The sequence below is a fragment of the Pocillopora verrucosa genome, chromosome 5 (genome assembly GCF_036669915.1).
Source record: "Pocillopora verrucosa isolate sample1 chromosome 5, ASM3666991v2, whole genome shotgun sequence".
NCBI classification, from domain to species: domain Eukaryota; kingdom Metazoa; phylum Cnidaria; class Anthozoa; order Scleractinia; family Pocilloporidae; genus Pocillopora; species Pocillopora verrucosa.
Window position 1 is genome coordinate 5,793,079 of NC_089316.1, and position 8,192 is coordinate 5,801,270.

At 38.9% G+C, this 8,192-nt stretch overlaps 1 protein-coding gene across 1 annotated transcript; it reads left to right on the forward strand.

Annotated features, from left to right (window-relative positions):
• Positions 1 to 774: 774 nt before the first annotated feature.
• LOC136280663 (extracellular calcium-sensing receptor-like) lies at positions 775 to 3,369 on the forward strand. The gene has a single exon (XM_066166299.1). The coding sequence runs from the start codon at positions 775 to 777 to the stop codon at positions 3,358 to 3,360; it is 2,586 nt and encodes an 861-aa protein (XP_066022396.1). The 3' UTR covers positions 3,361 to 3,369.
• Positions 3,370 to 8,192: the final 4,823 nt, after the last annotated feature.

The window sequence follows — 8,192 nt, forward strand, 5'->3', positions numbered from 1 at the left end:
TGCTTCTTGCACGAGATATTATTCATCAGAGAACTAAAACTAACTCTGAACGTACAATCCGCCTCGATCCGTGTTAAAATATTTCTGCAATGTAATCTCACATTCTTTATCATGTAACTTCATTGTGGTTAATAATACCCACAGAATTCATTATCCTAACATTTACCTTGGCAATGGCATCATGAAAACTCCGAAACGTCGGTTAATATTGCTAATTTCTACGTGTTTAAACAAAATTTAATCTATTATCGAGGAAAATTCATTCGTCTAACGTGCTATGGATTGGTTTATTTTTTTTATGTTTCCGGGATGGTTTGATCAGCGGAAGGTCTAGATAGCTTTTCCGATGGCAAATTAAGAAAGACATTGTTTCGAAAAACATTGTTTCGAAAAACATATGTTCACATCTGGGAAGAACAATGCACTTATTTATTTCTTATCTTATAATTTAGTGAAATGTTAATTCTATTGAAAGTTTTTTGTAGACTATTGAGAAGAAGGTACGTTTTAAATTATATGCAAATTATTGTCAAGGTCAGAAAAATAAGTACTACTTAGTTGAAGTGGTAATTGCACTTGAAAGTTTTTAATGCGTGTTAATCTGCAAAAATTTGCATTGTTTTGAAGAAGAACGTTCTATATATATATATATATATATATATATTATTGTTTTTTCTTTTTATTCGCCACGCAACAGCTGCATTTAACAATTGCGTCAAACTGTCAAACTTATCACTATCATATGTGCAAAATATACCAACGTACAAATAACTAATGTTTCTGCGTTTGGTTCACCAACAAGTAAACGGAGAAAAGAAGAGTATTGCTATGAGTTCGTTGCACTATCATTTGTTTCTATTCCTGTGCTTCTATGCTGCTGTTCAGGCTCCATACAGAGAAGGCGATATCATGTTGGGTGGACTTTTTAGCGTGCACCAGGTGCCAGACTGGCCAGGGTCGCCATTTGAAGAGATATATTTGAGAGGACTTGGTCGCATGCAGGCCATGATCTTCGCAATCGAACGAATAAACAATGACACAAGTCTTCTTTCGAACATTTCCTTAGGATATGACATAAGGGATTACGGTGGAAACCTCTCAAAAGCTGCGGGACTCATTTATCAACTACTGACCGTTGATTCTTGCGTCAATTTAAGCCAAAATGCCCCAAGAAAGAAAGCCATCATTTCTTTAATAGGCCCAAACGAATCTAGAACAGCGCTATTCATTGGTGGATTTCTTCGGATGCTCAATGTTTCGAGCATAACTGGAACAGCAACCAGTACGGAGCTTAGCTATTTTACCTATAAACATTTACATCGAACGGTGCCTTCGGACAAGTTTCTTGCAAAAGCGATGGTTGACTTAATTACGCACTTTAACTGGGGCTATGTTGCTGTGGTTGGACAAGATGATTCGTATGGAAGAAGTGGAGCATGGGCAGTGGTTAGCGAAAGTTCGTCAAGGAAGAGCTCGTTCTGTATTGCTTTTACGGAGTTTATACGCCTCGAAAGTCCGCATCTGAGTGTTCGGAACATAGTTAAAAAGCTTAAACAGATGGACAATGTCAAAGTTGTGATCTTATGGTTATACGAGAATTACCAAACGAAGTTTTTGGCAGAGGTTCAGAGGCAAAACCTAACTGGACGTGTGTGGATTTTGAGCGAGATTCATTCAACTTCTACACTGCCAGTAAAAGGTATACTCGAGAGCTCTTTAGGTTTTCAATTCCATAAATTCAGCGACTCTGGCTTCAAGGAATATTTAAAAGAAATATTGGTCAAGGAGAGAGACGATAGAAGTTTTTCTGAATGGAACCACAGTACAAGCGAAAAATGGAAGTTCTTGAAGAACATGAAGTGTGTTCATCGCCAAATTGAGCAGTGCTCTATTGAGTTGATTAAAGAAATCTACAGCTCCTATGTTCCGTACATCATTGACGCCGTATATGCCGTGGCACACGCACTAGATATTTTCAATCGAAATTTTAGCTATGACGAGACCAAAGATCGGGCGAAATTGCAGATAGCCAACAGTTTTGACGTGCAGAAGCTTCTTGGCCGCGTCAGTTTTGACGGACTAACTGGAAAAATCAAGTTCGATCGATTTGGCGACAGGAGATCGGCGTATTACGACATTTTCAGCTTTAAAAATGTACCCAATGGAGATGTCGAGAGCGTAAAGATGGTGCTGATAGGAGAATGGAAAAATTCAAAGAGGAACAAAACTCGCTTGATTTTTCATGAAGCCCTGAATTGGACGACTAAATCTGGTCGCCCTCCGAAATCGGAATGTTCGGAACAGTGTCCTCCTGGAACAAGGAAATCTTCTACCTCACCTTGTTGTTGGCAGTGCCTTCCGTGCCTTGGTGAAACCATCAGCTCATCTGCTGGTTCTGAAAGCTGCAGAGAATGTCCCAACGGAACAATATCTAACCCAGCGAATACAGAGTGTGTCGCCTTACCCTCTGCCAACATAAGCTATACGAATATAACCGGAATTGTGATTCTAACGTTTGGCACCCTCGGAGTAGTTGTCACATTGTTTTGTCTGGCTGCCCTCTGCAAATTCTGGAATAGTCCCATCGTCAAGGCATCTAATAGGGAGCTTAGCCTTTCCCTTTTACTTACAATTCTTGCATCATTCTCTCTGGTATATATTGATGTCTTTAAAACCACAAATACAATTTGCATGATTATATACCCGTTACGTTATCTGACCTATAACATCTGTCTCTCCACATTATTGGTAAAGGTGTTGCTTATTTCCTGTGCTTTTCAGGTTCCCATTATGACCAGTTTCGAACTCACTTCTCTTCCAAACAAAGTACAGGTTGGGATTGTTATAGCATTTCTAGCTCCACTGTTGTCGGTGTTGATGCCATGGTTGCTTTTGGATCCACCCTTCAACTTTCAACATATTTATCCGAAACGTTACACCTTTGACGAATGCAAGGCATACTCCAGCTCAGTTGGAAAGTCTCTTTTCCTGGCAACATGCTTTTATATCTTCTTCCAAATGCTGGTGTCCTCGGTCTGTGCCTTTAAGATTAGGAAGATCCCTGAAAATTTCAGCGAGGCCAAACGAATCGCCTTTTCCATGTACATATTTTTGTTCTCGTTGCTTTGTTATCACCCGGTAGAATTGTCCTTGGATGGATGGTATGTAACGGTTGTGGACTGTGTAACAACTCTGTCGAGCGCCTATGGTTTCCTTTGTTGTCTATTTTTGCCCAAAATGTATATTCTGTTCTTCAGGCCGGAGATAAACGATGCGAATGGCATAAGACAAGAAGTCACTCAGTTCTCGTTTACTTCAGGTTGTGTACACGTAAACCCTGCTTTTGATAGTTCCAATTAGCGAGCTGAATTGTACAATAAGCTTTCTTAAGATCGGTAATTTTGTTCAAGTGTGCCATAGACCCCTAAGTAAATGAAATGTGAATCCAATATTAAAGAAAATTTTAAGCTTTTAATTAGCACTGCATTACAAATATAAGCTTCAAGCCATAAAAACACTTAAAGTTTCCATGGATTGTTTCTTTTTATGTTTTAGGATGGCTTAGTTATCGGGAATTTTAAATTTGCTTCCTTAATGGCGAGGAAGGAAACATTATTTAAGAAAACAAAGGGCAACGAAAGCGCGGAATAATAAACTGACATTTTGCATCTTTAATCTTCCCTCATGATTGACTATTTCTTTGGCATCTGTGCTGGGATTGGACTTTAAGCCTATTCTTTGTTATCCCTATTCATGGACTCCTTTCCACATATTAGCCCTGCCCTCACACAAGGCAAAGAGTCTTTTAATACCCTCGTCCATCCATTTCCTTTCCTATTTCGGGACTGGAAGCAAAGAGAATTTGTGACCTGAGGCAAAAGCCGTGTCTTGTCTCTTAGCAGCAAAATTTATTTCCGCAAGGTATGCTTCTTGCATGACTACTTAGGAAACACTTTGTCTCCGCAATGATGTTTCCAAGTTTAGCCAAGCCTTTGGGCAGATGCTTAGATAATTAAACTGCATGAGATGAGAGCGATCTTCGTTGCTGTGAACACTAGCTACTTAAAAAAAAAGGAAAAAAAAAGGAAGACTTTTTGTGCATGATTTGCGAGGGAGATGAAGGATGCGAAAAGCATCCGACAAGAAGTCAATCAGCTCTCGTTTAGTTCATTCAATTAGTGTACGCGTAAACCTTGCCTTTGATAGTTATAATCAGGAAGCTGAATCTTACAGTGAGCAAACTTATTTCCGCAACGTATGCTTCTTGCATGACTACTTAGGAAACACTTTGTCTCCGCAATGATGTTTCCAAGTTTAGCCAAGCCTTTGGGCAGATGCTTAGATAATTAAACTGCGTGAGATGAGAGCGATCTTCGGTGCTGTGAACACTAGCTACTTAAAAAAAAAAAGGAAAAAAAAGGAAGACTTTTTGTGCATGATTTGCGAGGGAGATAAAGGATGCGAATAGCATCCGACAAGAAGTCAATCAGCTCTCGTTTAGTTCATTCAATTAGTGTACGCGTAAACCCTGCCTTTGATAGTTATAATCAGGAAGCTCAATCTTGCAGCGAGCAAACTTATTTCCGCAACGTATGCTTCTTGCATGACTACTTAGGAAACACTTTGTCTCCGCAATGATGTTTCCAAGTTTAGCCAAGCCTTTGGGCAGATGCTTAGATAATTAAACTGCGTGAGATGAGAGCGATCTTCGGTGCTATGAACACTAGCTACTCAAAAAAAAAAAAAGGAAAAAAAAGGAAGACTTTTTGTGCATGATTTGCGAGGGAGATTAAGGATGCGAATAGCATCAGACAAGAAGTCACTCAGCTCTCGTTTAGTTCATTCAATTTGTGTACGTGTAAACCCTGCCTTTGATAGTTCTAATTAGGAAGCTGAATCTTACAATGAGCTTTCTTAAAATAATTTTGTTATTTTGAGTGAGTGAAAGACTTACATGCACGTAAATAAAAAATGGAATCTATGATGGAGAAAATTCATTTTATTAACTGACACTATCTTGCAAATACATTTATTACTTGACTTTTGATAAAAATCACCAGGAAATACTAGTATGGATCGTTCCTTGTTATGTTTGCAGGATGGCTTATTTGGTAATAGGTTATGCTTCCCCGGTGGCTAAGAAAGGAAGCATTGCGGTTGAGGAAGACAAATGGCCAGTGTGCGCTGAATAATAGAGTGACTTATTTGCACTTTTTTTAAGCCGTTTGTCATTTTTTTGTGTGAATATTTAATTATTTTAGCGCAACTTGCCAAAAATAGATCAGGCGACTAGTTATTTAAAAACCGAGAAGTCTGTTACGCAACTTACATTTCAAAAGTGTCGCATATGGAACACAAATTGTAAGTATAATATTTGCCCGTCGCTTCAACTGAAATTGACATGTGTAATAACCTTCTTTGTAATATTACTTTATTTTTCAGTTGACTACTTCTGTTACGAGTGCAAAATAAATTCCATGTGCGCGACAATCAGTTCAACTGAAAATAAAAGTTTACTTCAAATTAAAGTAGCCAATTCAATCAAAGGAGCGAATCAGTGACTCTTTGTATTTTTAATCTTCCTCTATGACAACATACCAGGAAGTCTTCAGAAACTGCGTTAGACAATTTCACTTCCCTCATACAAGCTAAGAAGTAACTATCTCCTTGTTGTTAGAGGTTTAGCTAGCTTCTCCGATGGCAAAATATGAAAACATTGTTTCGAAAAACATAAGGTAACATCTGGGCAGAGGGATTTTCTAATTAACTTCCTGTCTTATAAGTTAGTGAAATATTTATTTATTTTATCGGAAGTTACTTTTACCCTGTCGGTATAGGGTCTTAATGGGGTGATGCTTTACGGCTGACGGTTAAAGTTTTGGCAAATTTATGGCTAACAGTTAACACTTTTTCATTGTTTCCACCAGTCGTATTTTTTACAGTAAACGTTTTTTACGACTAACGGTTAGAATTTGCCAGTTTTTACGCTGACGGCTAAATTGTTTGGCCGTTTTACGGCTAACGGGTACCCAATTGAGACCCTCTTGGTAGGAAGATACGTTTGAATTAATATGCAAATTATGTCAAGTTCAGAAAGAGAAGTTCCACTCAGTTGGAGTGGTTTTTGCATTTGAAAATTTTTAAAGCGTGATTATCTGTAAAAAATTGCGTTGTAATAGGCTATTTTCGAATTGTCTGTGCAAGATAGTCTAGTAACTAATTATCAGCACCAAGCCGAGGCAGAGGGGAATATGTGCTTATTTTGAAATTAAAGCAAGATCGGAGTAACTGTAAGTCGAATATGAGGTTTTGTGTCATCCCTGTGCGCAAAATAACTCTAAACAAGGCCGGACCTCAACTTTTTCTAGTTTCCAGGCGAAGAGAGACTAAGAAAGAAATGGAGTGCCTTCGGTCGTCGCGCTGATAAGGAGTTCACGTCCATCAAGAACTTGGATGTATGCTCCAAACACTACGAGACTAAATAAATCCTGAAGACACTTTCTGGAATTAAAAGGCCAGCACGTGGCACGGTTCCACAGTATTTAATCAGCAAACAGTCCGAAGAAGTCCAAATCAACGCGAAAAAGGTCGAATGAGGGGAGAAAACAAGACGCTAGCGATGACAGCATAGACGAACTTGCCACCAAAATTTTCCGCGTTTCTACTGATATTTCTCTGAAAGACCACGACTACGTCCTTAAGGAAAACAAAGTTCAAAGTGAATGTTTCTTGTCAAACAGACATTGACCTTCAACAAGTGGATGATATGAAAAAAAGTGCTGCCAACAAAGCAATTCGAAACGAATTCAATAACAAGCCAGTATTGAAACAGAAACTTTTCATGGATGATGTACTGAAAAATGACGAATCGATGAAATTCTTCACGGCATTTCCAACTTTGGCCAGTATAATGCCATCATCAATTATGCCGCGGTACTTCAGGTCATCCGCATGTCCGTCAGTAAATAAGCGAGAACCCTCAAGACTTTTATACGACCGTAAACAGTTTTCATCGTAGCCATCTTTTGCAACCAGACAATGGTTAATATCGGGAAACCTGAGATCTGGAATACCGGTGAAGTCATGAGTCATGAGTTTAAAGTTTATGAATTAGTACAGCGAGCTAGAAGCTCACAAGTGATAACAATTGGCTGCTGTTTATAGCGTAAAATTTGATTTTGAATTGAAATTAACATAAAAAGTTACTGATCACCACCATATCCGCAAAATACACCTACGTACAAATAATTAATGTCTATCCGCTGGATTCACCAACAAGTAAGCGGAGAAAAGACGAGTATTCCTATGAGCTCGTTGCACTACCAGTTGTTTCTTTTCTTGTGCTTCTATGTTGCTGTTCAGGCTTCATACAGAGATGGCGATATCGAATTGCGAGGACTTTTCGGCGTGCACCAGCAGCCGGGCCACTTAGGGAGCCGATGTGGAGAGATACATTTGAGAGGACTTGGTCGCATGCAGGCCATGATCTTCGCAATCGAACGAATAATTAATAACACAAGTCTTCTTTCTAACATTTCCCTTGGATATGACATAAGGGATTACAATGGAAACCTCTCAAAAGCTGCAAAACTAGTTTACAAACTTCTGACCGTTGATTCCTGTGTCAATTTAAGCCAAAATGCCCTAAGAAAGAAAGTTATCATTTCTTTAATAAGCCCAGACGAATCTAGCACAGCTCTATTCATCGGTGGATTTCTTCGGATGCTCAATGTTTCGAGCATAAATGGATCAGCTACTAGTACTGAACTTAGCTCCCTTACCTATAAACATTTATATCGAACAGTGCCCTCGGACGAGTTTCTTGCAAAAGTAATGGTTGACTTGGTTACACACTTCAATTGGAGTTATGTTGCTGTCGTTGCACTATATGATTCGTATGGAGCATGGGCAGTAGTTAGCGAAAGTACATCAAAAAAGAAACTCGTTCTGTACTGCTTTAACGGAGTTAGTACGCCTCGAAAGTCAACATCTGAGTATTCCAAACCTAGTTAGAAAGCTCAAACAGATGAACAATGTAAAAGTTGTGATCTTGCGGTAATACAACAATTAACGAACGAATTTTTTTTGGCTGAAGTTCAGAGGCAAAACCTAACTGGACGTGTGTGGATTTTGAGCCAGGCTCATTTAATTTCCACACCGCCAGTAAAAGATACTCTCGAGAGCTCTTTAGG

What these genes read in the sequence shown, in the direction of transcription:
- LOC136280663 (XM_066166299.1), top strand. Translation starts at nt 775, where the DNA reads ATGTTTCTGCGTTTGGTTCACCAACAAGTAAACGGAGAAAAGAAGAGT.